Source organism: Zonotrichia leucophrys, chromosome 5 (genome assembly GCF_028769735.1).
Source record: "Zonotrichia leucophrys gambelii isolate GWCS_2022_RI chromosome 5, RI_Zleu_2.0, whole genome shotgun sequence".
Lineage (NCBI taxonomy): Eukaryota > Metazoa > Chordata > Aves > Passeriformes > Passerellidae > Zonotrichia > Zonotrichia leucophrys.
The window spans coordinates 32,214,265-32,233,851 of record NC_088175.1 but is presented as its reverse complement, the minus strand read 5'-3'; the positions used below and the strand labels follow the sequence as shown (position 1 = coordinate 32,233,851).

General features: G+C 39.1%; 1 protein-coding gene across 2 annotated transcripts in view; it reads right to left on the bottom strand.

Moving 5' to 3' along the window:
• The window catches only part of LTK (leukocyte receptor tyrosine kinase), a 93,556-nt gene that overhangs the window by 39,229 nt on the left and 34,740 nt on the right, over positions 1–19,587 (bottom strand). Inside the window, exons 2-8 of one of the 2 annotated variants that reach the window (XM_064714789.1) lie at positions 15,162–15,244; positions 14,934–15,047; positions 10,945–11,100; positions 10,118–10,340; positions 3,157–3,296; positions 1,282–1,416; positions 244–396 (exon numbers count right to left, since the gene is read on the bottom strand). In XM_064714789.1, coding sequence (XP_064570859.1) covers positions 244–396; positions 1,282–1,416; positions 3,157–3,296; positions 10,118–10,340; positions 10,945–11,100; positions 14,934–15,047; positions 15,162–15,177 — 937 coding nt within the window. In that variant the 5' untranslated portion in view covers positions 15,178–15,244. The remainder of the gene's footprint in view (positions 1–243; positions 397–1,281; positions 1,417–3,156; positions 3,297–10,117; positions 10,341–10,944; positions 11,101–14,933; positions 15,048–15,161; positions 15,245–19,587) is intronic. The other variant, XM_064714788.1, reaches the window with a different exon arrangement.

The window sequence follows — 19,587 nt, the reverse complement described above, 5'->3', positions numbered from 1 at the left end:
ACAATTTTTTAAAGGTGAAGGAGAATCCTTTCTCTGAGAGTTTTGAGTTAACTTTTTTGCAGCACTTGTTTATTATAAAGTTTTGAGTCATGTTCAAAAGTTGAAGTTGTTACAGATAATACTGATGCTGAAGTTCATTTGGCAATGATGCCAAAATTTTTCAACCTATTTAAATAAACTTAAGTTCAAGGCTCTTGTGTACATGCATGCACAGAGTGGGAGAGATAACAATGAAGAACCTACCACCAGTGACTTGCAGAGTAGACCCTATAAATGAGTCCTCTTCAATCATTTTGGAAATGCCCCGAATAGACCAAGGAGATGCTGCAGTTTCATTTAGTGTCCAGCCACACAGACCTTCTTCAAATGAGCAATGTGAACCCTCTGGGAGACTGTCTACAATTGAGAACAAGAAAAAGTAGGAAAATAAGAGCAACTTGATTATGGAAGAACACAATCAAAAACAAAAGTGAAAATCCGTTGTTGTCCAAGTTATCCAATATATGCTACACTATCAAAATAGGTCTCATATGTTTATTTCCAGAGTCATTATTAGAAAGCTAACACTATGTTTCTGTAAACATTTGAGTCTTTTTTGTGCTGTCCTACTCTAAATTCTGGGCAAAACTGCAGCCCCTGTAACCTCAGGAATGGCAAATCACAGCCACAAATTTGGTAAAGGTCTTGCTACATATGAAATTGCAGGCATCACAAAGTTTTGTGTCCAATTAAAGGAAGGCAAATCAACAGATTATTTTAAATCACCACTGTACTTGCTAAAGCTAAAATTACTTCTTAGCAGCTCATGCACTGTTAGGGGATTTTTCTGTCCTGATGTGCAAGAATTCCTGAACGGAGATCTTGGAAGAACAGATTTATGACACTGTAGGTAACTAAGAGTGGAAAGATGATTAATACCCTTTCCTGAAGGGAAGGCCTAGATCTTGGGTCCAGAAGGAAATTTTCACCCACCTGCAGACATGTAAATAAAATTTTCCCTTTCTCTGAAGTAGCAGTAAATGTGAAGGGAAGGTCATTGAGCTCCTTACTGAAATACTTAAGAAACAAAACCAATTTTTTTAAAAAAATCCATTTTGCTCTTTAGAGGGTGAATTTTCAAAGAGAATGTTGGTATCCAATTAACATAAATTGGACAAATTAATTCAGGAGGTGAAATACTGAATCAATCTAAAGATGGAATCAATTTAACTTATTTTATATTTTAAATTATTTCTTCTAATGGAATGAAGGTTCCCATGAAGTGTCATGCCACATACTCACCACACCTCACTCCTTCCTCTTTGGTAGGACAATCACTGATGAACTCACAGATCTGTAGGTGGCTGACACAGCCTCCATGAAAGCAGGGGAAGGTTGAGCCTTTGTCATATACAAAAAGGTCTTGATTTTCTTTATCTAATGGGGGGGAAAAAAAGAGAACTAAATCTAGAGATGAGTTAACAGGATGTGTATGACCCTTTGTGTGTACTAGTTTTCACAGGACCTTGTAGGACCTTGCCCTTTGTACAATAAATCTCTGCTATTTTCATGTAGGTTTCTATCCAGCATGAGATTCCTGGACCAAAATTTTGCCCTTCTCTTTCTGATGTACTGCTTTTGATGTGTTTGTTCCATCTTCAGATAATTTTGGGGTTTTTTTAATGAAGGGCCTAGCAGTTTCCTACTGTGATGTGCTCCTCAGTTCTGCACACATGACTGTGCACCTGCCAGGCAGCTGTGACATGCTGCATGGCACCCTGCTGCTGGAGGCAGGGACACCCACTTATCTCCAGATACATTGCTATGCCCTGTTGAAGCTCAAGTTTAACCAGCACTTGGGCTGCTGAGTCATTTCTGTGCCAGCTTCCAGCTGTGGCATCCAGCCCATGAGGAAGCTGCTTCCCCAGCAAGCTGGCTTGCTGTACACAAATTTTAGTCATGCACCTTAGCTAGTCTAGTCAGTTCTAGTCTGGGAGCATTTGACTGACTTCACAGGTACCCATCAACCAGGCTGAACATGATTTTTAAGTCTGATATTTCCCAAAAGCCTAACTCTCAATGCACCCAGCCTGTCCTGTGGATGCAGGCCTGTGCTCAGGCCTGTTATGGACATGCTGCCCTTTAGCAGAGCTCTGCAGAGAAGTTACATTGGGACCCTACCACTCTGGAAAAAATGTAAAAGTTAGGGAACCAATTGCAGGAGAAAGAGAAAAGAACACCTCTGCAGCAATCCAGGTACACACTCTGAAAAAATAATTTTTCATGACACTGTTTTGTGCCAGATACATGCACAAGGTTATTTAGAGACTGAGAGCACAGTGCTTCAGGCATTATGCATCCCTCAAAACTCTAGGACTGTCAAAAAAATTACATTAAAAATATAGCATGTTAAATTAAAAGAATAATGACTAGAATTAAATTTCTAATATGATCAAAACCATGCTCACAATAGTGTTTTCTTTTTACATTACATTCCAGGCTGTTTCTACAGGGTCTGCAAAATGGAAACAATAACATTATATTAATTCATGAAATTCAGGAACTGAAGATGATTATGTCCCCAACCTGAGACTGCCTGTGCTGACAGACTCCTGCACTTCTAAGAAGCCTAAATGACATTAGCAGGGTTCTGCACAGCCGCTGAGGATCATTTGCATGACATTCAGAACAAAACTGTAAGCTCCAGGTAAAACTGACATCTTATCTGAGCACTAAGGGCCTTAAAGAAAATAATTACATTCCAATTATTTTCATTTTAGATACAAATTCTCAGCCTGGCAGTAACAAACAGATCCCATCAGGAGCAGATAACTGTTTCTTTCCTTCATAGATTTGTTAGATAAAGCCCAAGTATGGAAAAGGCTTTGGTTACACAAGGTAGACTGTTCTTGATTATTTAAGAGAGAAAAATACTAAATACTAAAATAATCTAGATAAAGACTTTTTTCATCCTTGTTTTTGGATTCAGCATAAGTCCAGTTGTTTTTGGTTTTTTCCCATATAAAGATCAAACAAAGCAAAGCTCAAAAGCAGAGAGGATCAATAGAATTAGTTCTATAATTCTGAGTTACTCATCTTTCTTCTAAATTCTCTCCTGTCCCCCATTTTGGTGAGAATGTGTTTGTTTATTCCAAACCTGTCTGTGTTGCAGCATACCATGAAAGCAGTTCCTGAGCTGCAAGGAGCCCACTGCCAGTACTCCAACCTCCTGTGCTCCGCAGTTTGAATACATCAGGGTGATTTTGAAAGGTCTTTCTATTTGTCCAATCTGGGCCACCAGGTGTTTCCATTTCATCCTAGAGGACAACAGAATGTTATCAGACATACACACAGCACATCGGATTCCATGGAGTCTCCAGCATAATGATTCTGCACTGTACCAAAGAGAAGTAATAGTATCCATGTGGGAAATGGATCAATGAATTCAAATAGCAAGATAATATATAAAACAAGTGATGTTCAGCCTAGCAAGCTCATGTAAGGTTATCTTTGCTGCAGAGCTTATTGTTAATGATGAAGAGATCCAACCATTTCCAATGATTCTTAAATGAATCTTAAATTATCACCAATTTTGGTGACACACTACCCCAATATGTGCTTTTCACATACATGTTTGTGTTCTGTTTGCTCTTTAAAGTACAGATCAACCAAACAGCTGCACAAGACTCTCGATCTCCTCAAGCCAACAGTGACATTGTGTGTTCTGAAAGCAAATGTCTGACCCTGAATGTTTCTTGGTTGTGTCAAGAATGAAAACCTTTATCTGTGTATTGCCTGTCTGATTTTACACCTTAGCAAACCACGGTGCACCCATAAAGCAAGGGATAGAAGAGAAGTGCTGTTCCAGGAAATGCAGATTACTTGTGCCATTTACATTTCACTACAGACCAAATGCCATAACCTGCATATCTAGACTGCAAAGGTTTCTCAATTGTGCAGCAGTTGTGGCAGTTTGGAGAAAAACAAATGATCCCCTGTACCCTAATTTTAAAGATGGTTGTCAGACGTCACAAGCTAGAGAGAGATACCAAAAGGGGATTTTTGAAGTACTTCACTCAAATTAAGTCTGATGGAAGTCAGGGTATCCAGGTATCACCTAAAAACTACAGCAGAATTCTTAAAAATATTTTCACTTTATTTTTTTGTTTCCAAATCTGTTCCTATATCTTATGCTAGCAAGACAGTAAAGCACAGTTAAATATATGTGTTATTATTTTGTAAATAGATTGGAGTAAGGCTGGTGAGAAAGGAATCCTTGCTCTAAGCTCTTTTTCTGAAAATAGTATCAGACAGAGATAATTTTACCCACATTCTACACATTGCTGATGTTACTTGTCCACTCTGGACAAATGACCAAAGTGGTTGCCAACTTAATAAGAGTAATAAGAAGGCCAGGCCACAGTGTTAAGACATGCTGATCAGCTCTGCTCCTAGGACTATTTTTTCATGTAGGAAATGCCTTCAGCTGCATTGAAGTGGTCTTGTACCACTGCACCAGAAACACCTTAGAAGGCAACACCAGATTACAAACACATCTCTTCTGGACTCAGTATAAAAATCATAGAACCGTATTTGCCACTAGCAAAAAATCCAGAGCGACTTTAATTTTTTATCACCCTCTCTTGAATTTTCCCTTCATAATTATATAACTTTGTCTGGACAATCTTTTACTATCCCTTCTATGGCAACCACCCACCTCTCACTTCACAATTGTACACACACATAAATACCCACAAATATCCTGAACTCAAATGAAACTGAGCTCTTCTTACATGAAGATGACCCTATTTCCTCTATTTCCTGTCCCATCATAATATATTCAATAGCTCATTATAATTTAATTCATCTTCAGAAAGGTACAGCCCTGAATTGCAACAGCACAATATCTACTTCCCAACATGGAAGAACAACTGCTTTGCTTTCAATTTGTATTGCAGTGCAGCTTCAGGAACATCCAGCACCTATAAATATATCTCATAAATATTCTTATAAATATCCCCCCTGCCACACTGTGGGACAACATCCAAGACCATCCAGCACTGACCCAGAACTGAGTCACTTCTGCTACATGACACAGCTTTGTTCATCACTCCATTGCATCCTGTTGACCACAAGAATGAACGAGTCATAATCAAATTGGTGCAATAAGCCTATAAAGGTAAGGACAATCTTTCAAATTTAGCTATTAGGCACAGTTCTAATACCTCTACCAAGTTACAACCCACACTCCAGCTGAGACTCCACAGTATTGCCAGAGTTAACACAACACTGAGTGCAGAACCTGTGGCACGCAGCCTCTGATTCACAGGCAGTGGTACACTTAGCAGTAGCAACTGAAGAGCCCCACAGCTGAAAACAATGACTGTTTCAGCTGCTGCACCTTAATACTATATGCTTTATGAGCCAGACACTTTGGAACTTGCTGTTTATAGACTGGTACATCAAAATAAAACTAGCCATCTAAGTCAATAAACCAAGCTCTGAAATGCCATGACTCAGGAAGACAGATTGCCCATTCTGCCATCTTTGCTGGGAGAGCTGTGGTATCTGGTGGAAGAACAAGGGCCACCATCTTAAGCCACTACTGCTGCGAATTACTGCTCTGGCTCAGAAGAGCTGCTAAGTTCCCACGAAACATCCCAGTTCAGAACTGAAATATTTCTGCTACTGAAATTTTCTCCATTTATAACATGCCAGAAGAAGCTGTCTAGCATTCAAAGGCTGCAAAAATGACAAGTGGCTTTGCATTACATAGAGTGCTTTTGTATGTAAAGTCTCTTCATCATCAAGGTATTCCTCAAGAAAGCCTCCCCCACTAGATCCAACTGCAGCAAGATTTCTAACGCTGTAAATAATTACACCTCTTTGCTTGGTCTCACCGTTGAAACGGAAGCTCGTCAGAGCCAATGCAATTTTCTTAATGGAATCAGGAACGAAGCCCAGTGTTGATCCAGCAGAAGATGGATCATTGCAGCAGGCTTCCAGATAAACCACACTTGGCAATAACTTTACTATTGATTTTATGTCAAACCAGATCTTAGGTATTGAGGCAATATTACTCTTCTCCTAAAAAGAGATGTTAAAATTCATCTGTATGCATGGAAGAACTATTAGGGTCTGATATAATTTGGAGAAATTTGCATGGATAGAAAGTTTAGTGCTGCAAGATATCTAATGCTTAATGCAAGAAAATTCAAGATTCACCCTGAAAAATTTAACTTCAAATCTTCTTTTGTAGGGTTTACTTTGGGTTTTCATTAGCCTCTCAATCTTCTCTGCTGAACAGATATTTTCCACCCTCTTCCTACCAATCCTTTCTATGATGTGATTTTTTTTATATCCAACAAAGGTAACTGATGATTAATTTTAGGAAATATTTTATGTAAAGAATAACCATTTCTTCATTAGGACTGAAAAATGCAACAAAGCAGAACATGGAAGCTGAAATATTTTCTAAATTAGGGGGTCCCACTGCATGGGTTTTTGCACAAAGCTGTGTATGCTAGATGTTTCTAGACTCAATCAGTGAACATAAAGATTAGAAGTTGTACTTTACTTTTATACACACAGGAAGCTGTTTTCTGCATGTCCTCACATACATCCAATGCTAACCACTGGACTCAAAAGGAAATAGAGAGTGCAAAAAACATGCCTACCACTCCAGCCTTCACCAAACTCTTAGAGGGTTATTCTTTGACACAGTATATTTTTGGGTACAAGCTCAAGAGAGGCACAGGAGGCACTAATTGAATCATACTCTCAGCTTGGTGTTCAAAATTCATAGTCATGTATAGCAGCTGGACAGCCTCACCCTTTTTAGATACATTTTTTTATCAAAAGGGTTCTGCTCATTGTTGTCAGCATGCATTTAGGCATTATCTGAGAAGACTTACCAGGCTACTCCCTTGTCATCCTTGCAGTAGGAGAAGTTAAATAACTTTTGTGGAAAAAAACAACCACATTAGTAGAAGTGTCAAAGATGGCAATTTTTTTCAAGTGTCTCAGAAGATGGTGGAGCATTTTATCCACCATCCCTTCAAGAAAAAGGGGGAAGACACAAAAAACTAAGCAATAAACAGTTTTGTGAGGTTGGCTAACTGAAAACCCACGTGTGCACATGGCCATGAACTGTTTGTTTTCTGATCTACTGAGACTACCGTGGTCATTCCAGAATGAAAACAGAACAAAATCAGCTAGGCTTATTAACTACAGAAAATGAAAATATTATCCCTGCCCCAAATTATGCTTTTTTATTTTAAATGAAGTGTGAGTACTTAGAGTTGAAAGAAGCTAGCTTCTTACTGAAACAGTTTTGGCTAAGAACACTGAAATAATTGTGGTCCGCAACAAACACAAGCATGTGAAAACGCTCAAAACCACACAGGACTCAAGAATTTTCAACTGTGGCTGATTCTGAGTCTGTGTGGTAAAGATGAAAAGGTAGGATAAGCAAAATAGTAAAAACATTTAAGAAAATAAAGTTTTAAAAAAAATTTAAAAAACATATATTAGATGTAACCTGAATAAGCACCATAACCATAACCCTGAGGAAGTGAAAATAGTTTTCTGAGTTAGGTGCCAGACAAAGAAGGCTTGGCCTTGCAAGCAAGGCTACAGGGTCTTGATGTTTGAGCTTTACTGATATAATGAGAAATTAAATGTTATATATTTTTTGTAAATGCATAGAATCTTAAACACCTCACTCCCTCAGCAGTTCTCCTTCTAACAGTAATAGCTCAGAACACCCATGATCTATAGGTATGGTATTTAAAAATATATAAACAACATGACTTTGTGACCTTGTCCTACTTGTTCAGAGAACATAGCACCAAAAGTCCATCTGCTTCTTCTTCTTTCATTAAGGCTTATGTGTGAAAAAGCTTCAATACTACCAATTTAATTATAAGTCCTACTAGTTGGTGAGGTGAACAGGAAACTTTCTCTTACATGTGACATATATCTAAGCTTTTAGAAACTGTGTAGCTGATGGATCCTGAAGGAGAAAACACCATCAGAAGAATATTTCTAGGTCCAGAAAAAGAATTCACTGAAGTAGTCTGGTGCAACTGGAGTTTATAATGAAGTTTAGCTTGGTCATGGAATTGAGAGGTGACAAAAGAGACTGAAGCAGGATTTCCTGGTGAGTCTTGATTATCTGAAAAAAGTGCCACCTAGACTTTTCTCTATGTCCAGGTTTCTATTCTGATCTGAAGGCAAACCCTTGGTAGTAATTTTCACTGGTTACACTAGGCACTACACATAGGCATCTACCTCAAGGTACTTCCTTGTCCCCCCTTGTTCTGCTCTAAATTGTGCAGCAGGGTTTGGTTAAGACAGAAAAGCTTGTACAACTCCTATTCCCTGTGGAAAGTCCCTGTAAGGTGGGAACCCTTCAGGGTAATCTCTCCTTAACACCTCATGTTGTTAAAATCTTAATCATGGAGAGAATGCCTATTTCAGGCTACCTGCCTAGCAAGAAGCAAGTCAATCACTGTGTTAGAAATAAATTCTGTTTGGCCTGCATGGTCAGCTTTTTTTTAATTGTACCAAGATTTCAAAGTTCCCCTGTAATGAGGGAGGAAAGGAAGGGTATTTGCTAGTTCCTAACTTTGTTTTATGTCTTTTCTATCCTCCTTTCTATCTTGATTTCAAACAGGACTTGGTCTCCTCCCCTGTTTAAAATTTTAAGAATAAATTCTCTGAGCTTACCAGTGCTTTATTTCATTCAGTAAGAAAAAGTAATACCAGTGTCTGTGCCAACTTCCAGTAAAGCTAACTTCATTCTAATAAATCTAAATGCCATCACTTTTAGAGAGATGATAATCTTGACTTCACATAGAATTGTTTTGCAGTGCTCAAATAAGCTGCTAAACAACATCTATGATCTGTTCCAGAGATGCTGATTACCAGCAAAGCCTGGTCTGACCAGTAAGGGGTAGCAAAAGGGTACTTTGTGAGTTTACATTGTGGAATAGAGCTACACCTGCAGACGCCTGTCAAATATTCAAAAAGCAGCAAGGGCAGCTTTGAGTAGGTAAAAAAAGCATATTAGAAATTAATCCCAGAAAACACAACAGATTTCCAGTGAAATTGGCAAGAAGATGGGAAAGAAATAGCCAGGAAGAACTAAGCAACAGCTGAAAATGAGAGAGAAAGAGGGAGAGAGAGATCTGGAAAAAAAAAGACTTTTTAGTTAAACTCTGCTATCTTTGGCTGACGGGGACTCTTCGCTGCAGATCTCTATGGCAGCCTGGGGAGTGCCAAAGAATTCAAAGAAAACAAGAACTGGGATCTCTTGCTTAAGTTCTCACTGGGAGTCAGTCAGGTGATGGAAATAAAAAACTCTGTTATGTGTCTGACCCAGGTTCTTACAAGTTGGACTGCAGCAAAGGAAAAACAAGCACATGGAAAATGGAAAAATTAGATGACACGTGGACTTTTCTCTTTCTTTTCCTGTTGTGATTTATTCCCTTTACCCATTTCTCTTCCTTACTGCATTCTGCTACACACAGGAATAAAGAAGTAAAACATTGGCAGGATCAAAGGGAATACAGGACAAGATCTGTGGTTGTTACACTTTCTTTTGTTTTCCTGCACCTCTTCTTACCTCAGTTTTTTCCCTCCTTGAACTCTACAATTGGAGCAGAAGTGGATACTCCTGAACCTACTAGAAGGGAGGAAATTATTAAAGAGGTAAAATCAACCCCACCTCAAAATGAGAATTGGGACCCTTGTAGCTTTCATTGGTAGGACCCACTGGATCAACAGAGATATCAGTCATGTTGCCAAGGCATTTTTTGGACTGAATGCATTTTACAGCTGCAGTCCTAGAATCAGTGAAAAAATTAATCACTCTTCACCCTTCCAAATGTGACAGAAGCCGAGTAAGATCTAATCTAGTGTGTCCGTTGCAAAGGGGACACACAAAACCTCTGTCTATTACAGGCATCCTGTCAGGAGGCTGTGTGCTCTAGTCCTGAAAGTCATACCTTTATTTTCTGCTATGGTAGCAATAATGATTTCAAGAAGGCAAAAGACACTGATAAACAGCAGCCTAGAGGAACTCCCCTCTACCTTGCAGTTCAAAGGCTCAGCAGTTGAAAAATGATTGTCTTACCCAGCATTCTCCTCATGGCCAGCTCTCAGAGAAGTTACTGTGTTTTTGTTTGTCTCTGCATATTTGATTTCAACTGTGAATCTCTGGAGAAGAGGAACAGCATCCTGTGAACCTATGGACAGCTCCAGCAAGCAAGAATCCAAGCTCCCAGGCAGGATGGGGCTTTGCAGGCTGAACTCACACCTATCTGGGAGTCTACTGGTGTTCAGGAGGAAAACAGCCCCTGTGAAGTGAAAAAAAAAACAGAACAAAACAAGAGACACACAGCATGGATGGAAGAGACATAATAAGAGGAAAATGGAGAAAGAGTTTGAAGAAAGGAGTGATGAGAATAAAGGAAAAGCCATGCACATAAATAAAAAGAGAGAGAGAATAAATTAAAAATTAAGGATTTAAGTAAAGAAATTATAGAAGAAATGAGAAGAGAAGAAACCAAAAAAAGCTTGAAGATGTGTCCAACAGAACAAAAGCCAAAGACTTTGCCAGTCAAACAGCAGACAAGTAAAGCCAGCTCTGGCTTGTATAGGATTGAATTTCCAAAAAAAAAGGACTCTGTAAATAAAAGCAGCTTATCCCAAAATGGGGAGATAAGAAATAAGTGTATAAAGGGGCTGGCGCCTTAGAGGGTACATCCATACACAACAGAGGCAGCACACATACATTACATGGTCATTTCTCATTGACTTTTGGTCACTGACTGGGCCTGTGGGAGCCCTGCACCAGAAGCAGCACATGGTGGCACTTCTAGTGACATGGACCTGAGTCCTCAGCCCGCTGACTCCTGCTGCAGCCAGGATCCGTTCCAGGGGAACTGTAGCTCTGCCTACCTTCAACATCTCCATGGGAGGAACCGTTTTCCAGAAGCATCCGCTGCCTCTCCTGGGATGCCAGGACACCAATGGAAGATAACACCCAGTCTGGCTTTCCAAAACTGTCTGTGGACGTCACCCATGAACAGCTCGAGCCAATGACACAAGAGATTTCTGTTGTGAGAAACCAAAGGTTTCAGTGAGGCCTATCCCAGCTCAAGGGGCACATGAGTGACTGAATGTACAGTGTATGGGGGCTATATCTCCCACGAAATAGAAGAATTGAAGAGAAAAAGAAAATTTTGTCCTGAGCTATAGCAACAGAATCTCTCCCAGACCAGGTCAAGGAACACATAAGAATGAAAAACTAACCTGCAAATTCTTGGCAGAATGTAAGTCATATCAGTCAAAGGTCTAGACCACAAGTATTCGAAGTCCCAAATTAGAATAATACAATAATATCAACAAGGATATTGAAATTGTATGGATTTGGCATTTTGGCAGAAAGAAAGAACTGATACTCTAAGGGCAACCCTCTCCCTGCAATAGAAAGAGCTTGACAGGTTCTCAAGCAAAATAGATGAGCAATGTAAGCTTTACACATTTTTTTATTTTTGTCTTTTTAAGATAGTTTTACTTTCCTCTAGCAGGATAGATAAGAATACCTTCTTAACAAACTCCAGAGTTTGCTCGCAGTACTAAAAACTAGATCATCTTGGCCAGAATTTTTCATTATCAGCATATGATAAACCCTACAAGAAGTAATTCACTGTTCTCTCATCAATCTAATATAAACTCCCTGAAGGGATGTTAGCTGCACAAAGCTCTCCCACACAGAGTGGAGCTGAATAGAGCTGATATTAATTTGCATGATATTTTATTTTCAGTAGTAATAATAATATTACAATAATAACTGGAGTGTCCCCAGGTCAAGTAAGAAATACTGAGAGACTAAACATTCATATTGAGGAACCTGATGTTCAGCGGGCATTCAAACCTTGCAAACACGAATGACACTAAGATATGCCTTTTGTAGTCCTATTCCTGTGGAGAAGAACAGGCAGGTAGGAAGGACAGAATTAAGGTCAGGGATATAACAAGGAAGTGTATCTGCACAGGTATAGCAAAAATAAAAACATAAGAGCCTCCAGAAGATTGCCTATATTTCAACTAAACTTTCAGACAAAGGAGAAAAGGAAGCCTCTTTTGAATGTGACAACAAAAGCAGACTAGCTTTCTCCTAATTATTGAAGTTAATTCTAACTTCATTTTTATAAAACAACATCCAGTAAGCAGGAGAAAAATAAACACAGATGTTACAGAGTGGCACATAGCTTTGGGTTGGCATAGAATGTAGTCTCCCACCCAAACACTTTTCCCTTGCTTTGGATACTCCCCAACTCTTTCTGGCCTGCTCCTACTGGAGTTTGCTACCTCTCTCAAACTGACACCTGGGCCAACCATCCAAACACCTTCTTAGCCCAGTTCATGGAATGCATACAGCTTAGGAAAGGCCTGGGCGCTGTTCAGCCCATCATTTTTGCATGGAAGCCACAAGCTGATGAACTGGCAAACTGTGCATGTGCGTGTGTATGCAATGCTAGATACCAGCAGCACACAGGAATGAGGACTCCAGTCACTCTCCTGACTCTGTTGGATCTAGGGAGAAATGTCTGTGCACAGCTTCAGCTGTGGTTTGATGATCCAATAAAAAAAATTTAGGGATCTCAATAGCTCAGAAACTCCATAGAAATGTGAGACAAAGCAGAGTCCTGACCCAAACCTGCTTGGCTTTTTCAAATGTATTGAGCTTTGACAGGTTAACCCAGTACCTACAGACTTATTGTTAGTAGAAATAATATTCTATCAGATAATTTTTTTTGTTGGTGGTAAAACCCAGAAAGCAATTTCTCTCACAAGATTGTAACAGTGAAAGAGACCAAAGTGAAAGCTCAGGAAAGAAAAATTTCCTTTTTCAAGTAGTCAGTTACTTGAAACTATTGTTTATGACAAAATCATTTCATCAAACCTTAATAATACCTCTGACTGCGGTGGCAAGGACTGTACCAATGCAGACTTAATTCTTTGAGTGTGTCTTACATGACAAGGTGGTTCCCAGCCGAGATAGGTGAACACAACTTTTTCCTTGAAAAGCACCTAATTCCCAGCTCTCTGAGCTTTTTAATGTCTGTCTGCCACAACCTGACACTGAAGAAATCTGAATACCTGCAAGAGTCTGAAACTGATCTGGAAAGTTTTTGACGTCCAGTAGAAAAAAGACTGTTTTCTCTGGGAAGAGGTTATATGCATTACATTGTGCTGAGCAGCAGTAAGCTGGATTTTAGCACAAATCACAGAGTAAGAGAACTGGGTACACTCGTGGCTACAGTGAAAGAAACACTGAAAACTGAAACCTCTAACACCACTATGTACCACCTTACAGGTGTTTCATATCCAGCTTTGCTTATGAACTTGGAGAACCTCAAGTACAAGTCAGCAAAAAGGAAGAACATGAAAAAATAAAAGGAAAAAATAAAAGGTATCAAAGAGAAATAGATCTGTATTACTACAATCAGCAAAGGACATGTTTTAAGATATTACAAAAATGCTCCAAATAAGATTGGATTGAAAGAAGCACATGGACAGTGCAGGGTTTGTCAGAAAGGACTTTAAAGAATTAGATACCCTCTGGAAGAGGTTACTGTAAGGAACATTCCTCTGGCAAGGCTAGGTCACCTCTGGGAGCAATTTGTGACTTTTCTGACACCCAGAGGCCTTTCTTTATTGTTTAGCATCTTCATCAACAACCTGAACAAGGAGACAGAGTGCACCCTCAGCAAGCTGACAGAGGTTGCAAAAGAGAGGAGCAGCTGACACACCACAGGGCTGTGCTGCCACGCAGAGCAGCCTCAGCAGGCTGGGGATCTCAGTGGGCTGGCAGGAGCCCCTTGAAAGAAAAGCCCAGTGCTGCACCTCGGAGGATAACCCCGTGCAGCAGTACGTGCTGGGGGCTGAGTGGCTGGACAGCAGCCAAAGAGAAGGCTTGGAGAGCGCGGTGAACAGCAAGCTCTCTGCGAGCAGGGAATGCACCGGTGCAACAAAGGCAGCCAACAGCTTTCTGGGCAGCATCAGGAAGAGCACTGCCAGTAGATCAAGAGAGGTGATCCTTCCTCTCTATTCAGCACTGGTGAGACCACAGCTGGAGTTCTGTGCTCAACTCTGGGCTCCTTAATGCAAGAGACATGCTGACCCACAGGAACAAGTCCAGCACCGGTCCTGACTGAGGGACTGGAGCATCTTACATAAGAAGAGAGGCTGGCACAGCTGGGATTGTTAAGTCTGTAGAAAAGTATGGTCAAGGGTTTATCAATGTGTACAAACACTTTGATGACAGGGAATGAAGCGGAAGCTAAGCATTCTCAGTAGTGTCCACTGACAGGACAAGAGGCAGTGAACACATGCTAAAAAACTTCACAGCTCACTTGGTTTTCACAATGCCTTGAAAATAAAAGTCCATTTGGAAAAAAGCTTCATTCAGTATAAAAAGAAATAAAATTGTTCTGTAGTAGTGGGAAAGCAGCTCTACTAATTAGCTTTTATTTCAAGAACTCCCAATCTTAAATCTGATGGAGTTCAGTGTGCTGATCAAAATGGTTTTATTTTTCTTTCCTTTTTCTTTCTTTTCCCTTTTCCTGCTGTGTTGGGGATTTTTTTGGTTTATTGAGGGGGGAGGCAGTAAGTTTCTTCTGTGGAGGGTTGTTTCAGGTTCTTTGTGGTTCAGTTTGCTTGCTATGTTTTGGGTTTGGTGGGGGTTTTTATTCATTTAACACAGAAATAAGGAATTCCCTTCAGTTTACACTGGCCTTTCTGAGTCGCTGCTCTAGTTCCAGTCAGAAATACAGTGCCATAGCTTTCTGGTAAGAGGTGCTTGGGACTGCCAGCACCTATCTTAAACCTAGATTCTGAAGGAGAAATTAGGAGGATGTAAGGAAGAGGAAGTGTGGTACCTGGTGTAGAAGGCTGATGCAATGAAACCATCCTATTTTTTATCAGGGAGAGCTTCTGAGTTGGATTCGGTGAAGAAGAGTTTTCTTCATGTGATCCAGAGCAGAAAACAACAGCTACAACAAAATAAAAAGAGGAAGGGACGTGTTTGATGTTGCTTTACAAAACTCTGCTCCCATATTATAAAGCATGTGCATATATATAACAAAGCCCTGCTACATCACTCTCACCTTCACTGCAGTGCATTGGGGCAGTACCATCCTGATGTCTCCAGAATAATTCATACCAACAGCAGCTCTTTTATTTATTTAACCTGTGCATGTGAAAATACACAAGTCCTGAGCTAAGCATGCAGTAGTTTGTATCTAAGATTATCTCTGGTCTTTTCTAGAAGTCATAAACAAGTTGGTAAAAACAAACATATTTGTTGCCAAAAGGTGTTCACAGGCAGAAAGCAAAATTAATTGTTTTCAAACCTTGGCCATTTGGGTTATAAATTCAGCAATATAAAAATGTCAAATCATGTCAGAGGGGACAGGAATCTTATTCACAAGAATTGCAGTGGACACAGGAATGTACAGACTTGTCATTTATAACATTTAAGATATTTTCAGCAGAGATAATTTGAACAATAATACTATGAATACTTGCATCAATATCTATAAAAAGAAAAACCCCTCAAACTTGACCATATGTTCATATGTTCACTTACTATTGCATATAAGTTTTCAGCAATATCCGCTCCAATTTTGAATTGCTGTTACAATTTTAATTTTAGTATATATTACAATGCATCATACAGTGAGTAAAATGCTGTGAAATGTTTCATAGCATGAAAATGCTGAATCCTTCCATCTTTTACTATGTTACTAAAGACAGTAGTAATTCAAGGGGTTCCAAGGAAGAGCAATTTTAGAACAGAACAGCATTATGCTGCAGCAGACACATGCTCTACTGGTGACAGATTTGGAGTCTCCATCTTTTACTATGTTACTAAAGACAGTAGTAATTCAAGGGGTTTGAATCCTTCCATCTTTTACTATGTTACTAAAGACAGTAGTAATTCAAGGGGTTCCAAGGAAGAGCAATTTTAGAACAGAACAGCATTATGCTGCAGCAGACACATGCTCTACTGGTGACAGATTTGGAGTCTCCACAGATCAATTGTCAAACACTATATTTTTTTCCTGTTTCCAAATATTTAGGGACATTAAAATAGGAAAAGTTGGTTTTGCACTGCATATATGACACAGGCACTGCTCTAATAAGCAAGGTATCTTCAATAACAGGATGAAATCCTCAAAAAGAATGGGAATTATGTGGCCAAAGTTTAGCCAGCCTTATGAGAAATCCATGCTAAAAACCAATCATATATTGCAAACAAATCTATTTCGTTATATAAAAAGAAATTCTGCCATGTAAAGGGCTTTGACAACTGAAGTCTGCTCCTCCCAACTTCTGTTCTGTGTCTTTTGAGATATTGCTCAGTTTTCCATCTCCCAGTCTTCACTCAGCACTGCTATTGCTTCAGTATTTACTTCCTTCAGGGTTTTATGTGAAGTCTGTTCCACCTACTCGTCTCCTCGCACACTCCAAGCTGCTTGTATACTTTGGAAATAGCCTGAGTATCATGGGACCCACAAACATAGTACAGTCATAGCAGAAGTTCTGCTAGAGACATTTTTCCTGATACCACTAAAACTTACACAAAATATTTGATGCAGTCACACCCCCACTCCCCTCCCCTAGAAACACCTTTGGGATGTTCTTCTTGTTTTTCATTAACATGCGCAAGATCCTGTGGCATATTACCAGCAAAAGAGCCCTAAGCTACTTGAAACATGAATTTACTCCCTCAGTGTGGAAAATACCTCCATTGCCATTGGTGATAGTTGAGACAAATAAGATACAAAACAATGGCAACACCCTAATCAATTTGGCAAAACACTGCAAGAGTTCATTCTAATGAGTGTAACAACCATATTTACCTGTCCTGGGAAGATGTCACTTACCTAACTGGACATCTGAAAGGAAGGAAGGGCAGTCATTACAGCCAAATTCACTGACAAAGTGTACTTGGACAGAGGACCCTAGACTCAGTGATAGACAATGCACCCACAGAAATAGGTCCCCATTAATTCATTTCATCAGAGCAAAGAATTTCTGGCTATGGCTGAGCAAAAGAACACTCACAGTAGCAGCTTAGCAGCCTCTAGTCCAGCTTTACTTTATCTCCCAATTATTTTTCTTTCTCATTTTTTCAACTTCTTTGATTGAATTAAAAAATCTAGCATGTATAGTCACTAAGATGCTTCTGATCATCCCGCATCATGTCCTTTCACACATATTTGCATGTAATTTTTGTATTACATAAATTTCAGCCTGAAAAAAATAATAATGACTATTACTTTTCACCTCGATGATTTCTCTACCTTGATCAGCAAAAGTCAATTGTTTAAGTGAGAAGAAATACAAGATGGAGAGGAAGGAGATTAATGACTTTAAGCTAAGTCTGTAATTAAGGAACATAAAGAGATCAGGAAGAAAGAGTGTAACATATTCAACTGCCACGGGAAAAGATGGGATCTTTTAACAGCACAGCACAAATCCATCTCTTTTTCAGTAAAATAAGAAACCTACAGCACTGAGAAGATAATTCCATTTCTTTCACTATCTTACTAAAAAAAAGCAATGAGATACCTGCAGGGGTGATTTTTATCCTTGCATCCTGCTGTTACCTTGCAGAAGAGCAGAAAATTACAGAAAATACTTACAGAAATCCTGATGGGAAATCAGTTCTAGATAAGCCAAGGCATCTTTCTGACAAAACAGGAATTTCCTTTAGAGCACTTTCTAGTTGTATTCTCCATCTAATGTCAAAATAGCCACTTAATGTTTCTCACTGTTTCTCTGAGATTAATATACAGAAAATTATCTCTGTCAGAAAGTCACACTAAGCCTGAAGTAGACTCTTTGTTTGCTACCTATTCAAGCATTTTTTATTGATCCTAAAACTTCCACTTTCAGCTCACTAAATAGTCTCTCTTGTTCATGAGCATTTACAGCCTTAAATTATTGACCTTGCTCTTTGAAAATATCACTGGGATCTCCTACTGCTTGCTAATAATCTCTCTTATTCTTTGCTCATTAGTTGGTTCTACCCCAAGTCCCTTGCTTACTTCATCACTCTTGTTGTATTCTGTCTAGACAGATTGCAGGTAATGGTCAAAAGGGAGCAACACAACCAAATACAATTTTCCCAAGGCTTACAAGGTGCTACTCCAAAATTTTCTAGAGGCCTCTCCAGTTTTTCAGGGAAAAAGGCAGAAAGGCAGATATCAGTGCACACTAATGTCGTGCTATGCAGAATCGCCATTCTCTCTCTCCTGAGATCTCTCTGTTAATCCATGCACCAATCTCATATGACATTTTGGCCAAAATAAATTATTGTAGCTGATTGTCTACCATGACATCAAGTGTCCTGTGATGCATTTCCTTCTACGACATGTATTCCCAACCTCCACTGTAGTTCTCTTTGAGATATCTAATTCCATGGGTGAGTTCCATTGAACACTGACTTTTTTTTCCTGCCTTAATCTGTAAGTTATCAGCAGATCAGAAATACAGTTTTAATGTTGTCTTCTGACTTATTCTTAAACTCCTAAATAGAACATAACCCAGAACTTATATTTAGAGGAAACTTATAGGTAGAGTTAATTGACAATAATTCTGGTTGATACTTGTGTTTTAAACCAAAAACATGACACAGCCATTTGCACCAGACACTCACTTAAGTACATATGTGGAATTATTAATTTAAGAATGTGACTGAAGGTACAACGTCCTACAGGACTTTTGTCACACTGGTAAATGTGTTTGACAAACTGATGCTTCAACAAGATGGCTCTTCAAATAAGCCCTTTAGATTGACAAGTATTTATAAACCCTCTTCTAGCTTTTTGATCCTACCTATAATATTATGGTATTTTTACTCAGACTGATGTTAAGGCAGCAATCTTCATATTACCAAGCAGTCCTACTTTGCAGGAGTAGAGCAGATGCAATTAAGTATTGTCATCCAGCTTATTCCATTTATCCTTTTAAAGCACTAATGCAGCATTAGTTTTCTTCCAGTTCTGCAGGATTTCCTCAGTGTCCTGACACACTTGTAGTAAATATCAACACATGGAAGTGTTTCAAAGTTCCTTAACTAGTTCTTTCAAAATTCTTGAACACAAGCCATCTCAACCAGTTGTTTCACAAAGCAGGGATTTTAATAACAGTTTTTTTCACAATATTTTTTCATTGTTCAGAAAGCCAGTGCACAATTTCTATGTGACAGTGAAAAATCACTTGTTTTATTTTTTCCTAGAATACTAACGTTTACTGAATAATTTTTCTTTTTGTCTCTATTATTGACAAACCTACCACACACATTTATGACAGAGTCACATAATTGATAAAATATTTTTGCTACTAATGTACTTGGAAAATTTCCTTAGACTTCCTGCTTTCTTCTTAATTTCTTTTGCTTTTTTTTAATCTATAGCTAAACTTTCAACTTTTCAACTTCCTTTTAGTGCAAGCAATGTAGTATTTTCCTTATTTTTTATAACAGCAGAGCCTCCTCTGTCAGCTATAGGCTTGTAGCTTTCT